Below are 2,097 nucleotides of genomic sequence, written 5' to 3' on the forward strand. Positions count from 1 at the left end.
CCTTCCCCGAGCAGCTCCTGCGGACGTACGGCGGGATGTCCCAGGAGAACCCCGGAGTGTGCGGGGCGCCCGTGGAGTGCGCGGCGCCGGTGGAGAGCGCGGAGCCCCCGGAGCCCGAGGCCCAGCCCCCCCTGGAGAAAACCAGCGACTACTACCGCGTGGACAAGGACCTGCCGGCTCGGTTCAACCACCCCGCGTGCTTCCGGGGCTACAGGTGAGCGCCACAGGTGGGTCCACCGGGCACACGCGGGAGCGAGAGAGGGAGGCCACCTTCCCCAGCGGGCGGTCCCGGTCCCGTCCTGCGTGCGGGAGCCCAGGTCCCCAGCCGGCCTGGCACCTCAGCCAAGAGCGTGGTCAGCTCTTCACCAGATGAGCTGCCCAGTGCTGCCCAGAGCTTTGGACACCTGTCCGTGGGTCCAGCCTCAGTGGGGGGTGGATGCCAGCAGGAGTCTGGAAGCCCAGCTCGGAGGCTGGGGGAAGCCCCGCTCCTCTCCAGACAGAGGAGCCCTGGAAAGTGGGAACCGGCTGCAGTCCAGCGGAGTGGGTGGCCTGCGAGCCGTTGCAGTGCACTGCAAACTCCACACCCTTCATCCCGCCCTCCAGTCCCCCCACAATCCCAGAGCCGGATCTGCTCCTGGAGAGAGGACTGGGAGGGTGGAAGATGGCAGGTGCCGGGACCTCACAGTGTGGGACCCACGGCCAGCCTGTTCTGTTAGTAGAGTTGGCACCAGGGATTGCAGGCATCTTCTCCGGAGGCGGGGAGTGGAGGCCCCTGGGTGGCGGGTCTGGAGGCTGAGCCACACACAGCCCCAGGCCTACCCTCCTATGGGGAAACGACCACGTGTGCCCGGCCGACGGGTGCTGAGGTCCAGCGCGTGACCCTGGGAAATTCTCTAGGGCTTTTCTTTGGGAAGGGCAGGGGCAGAGGTGGGCAGAGGGACCAGGAGGCTGCACTGCGCTCCCCGGGAACCCACATCTGGGGCTGCACCTCCAACCTGGGGCACTTCCAACAAGGCTCCACCCGTCAGACCCGTGCAGGCCGGGGCTCAGGCAGGGTGATAACGAATGCACGGAAAACAGAGGGTGTGTGTCACCTGCCAGGAGGACCAAGGAGCCCCCCTCAGTGTACAGGACCAGTAACCAGACCTACGGGAGCAGGGCGCCCACCGTGCACGAGATGCCGGTAAGCGGGCAAGAGCCCGGGGAGGGCGGGCATCTCTATAAGAGACCTGAACCATGGATTTCTCAAAGGGCCTCACACCTCAGGGGAGGGCTGGGAGGGCCCAGGGCTCCAGGCGGCAAAGTGGGAGGGACCGCGGAGCCCGCTGGAGCAGGGCGGGTAGGAATGAAGGACTCGCCCTGAGATCTGGCGGTGAAATTGTTCAAGGGTGCAGAGTGCATGTGCACTTGCCCATGGTACTCGAGGGACCGGCCCCATTCACTCACACACACACACACACACACACACACACACACACACACACACACATGCACATACACATACACATACACGCACGTGCACACGCACACACTTATGCACACACACGTCAGTCTGAGGTAAACAAAGAAACGTCCGATAACCGGTCTGGTGGCACAGTTTGTAAACCAGGAACTGGGGTGGCTTGAGGCGGGACCCCCAGTCAGGGCTCGTGGCCACAACTGGGGTGGCCATGCCACACACAGGCGGTCGGAGCTGACCCTTCCCTCCGTGTGACGGTGGGAGGAGGCACAACTGGTCATTGTCCAGATGGCGGACTTGGCCGGGGACGGCCGGGGGCAACTAGGCCTTCCGGTCGCACTGGCCTCGCTGCTTCGCAAGAATAGAGACGTTTCCTTACGAATTCTTTTTCTCCCCAAAATACCGAATGACGAACGGGTAAGCGTCTCCCCATGCACCCTGTGCTCCCTTTGCCCTTCCAGAAAGCGTTCTACGCATATTCAAATAGCTTCTCCAGACAACTGGCGGCTGCGGGAATGTTCCGGAACACTTCTTTCAACGTCCACGTGGAGAAGAGCTCCGTGTCAGGCGCCGACAACTGCATCACCTCCTACAACCGGCTGAACTTCCACCCCAGCTACAACATCCGCAGGCCCTCC

At 63.5% G+C, this 2,097-nt stretch overlaps 1 protein-coding gene across 1 annotated transcript; it reads left to right on the forward strand.

The window, feature by feature from the left end:
- Positions 1 to 6: 6 nt before the first annotated feature.
- On the forward strand, positions 7 to 2,091 carry LOC102763468 (chromosome unknown open reading frame, human C9orf116; the record flags this gene model as incomplete). Its single annotated transcript, XM_006776524.2, has 3 exons — positions 7 to 214; positions 1,102 to 1,183; positions 1,921 to 2,091. Coding segments are annotated over exons 1-3 (432 nt in total), but the record flags the coding sequence as incomplete, so codon positions are not given.
- Positions 2,092 to 2,097: the final 6 nt, after the last annotated feature.

This window comes from Myotis davidii, unplaced genomic scaffold (genome assembly GCF_000327345.1).
Source record: "Myotis davidii unplaced genomic scaffold, ASM32734v1 scaffold609, whole genome shotgun sequence".
NCBI classification, from domain to species: Eukaryota; Metazoa; Chordata; class Mammalia; order Chiroptera; family Vespertilionidae; genus Myotis; species Myotis davidii.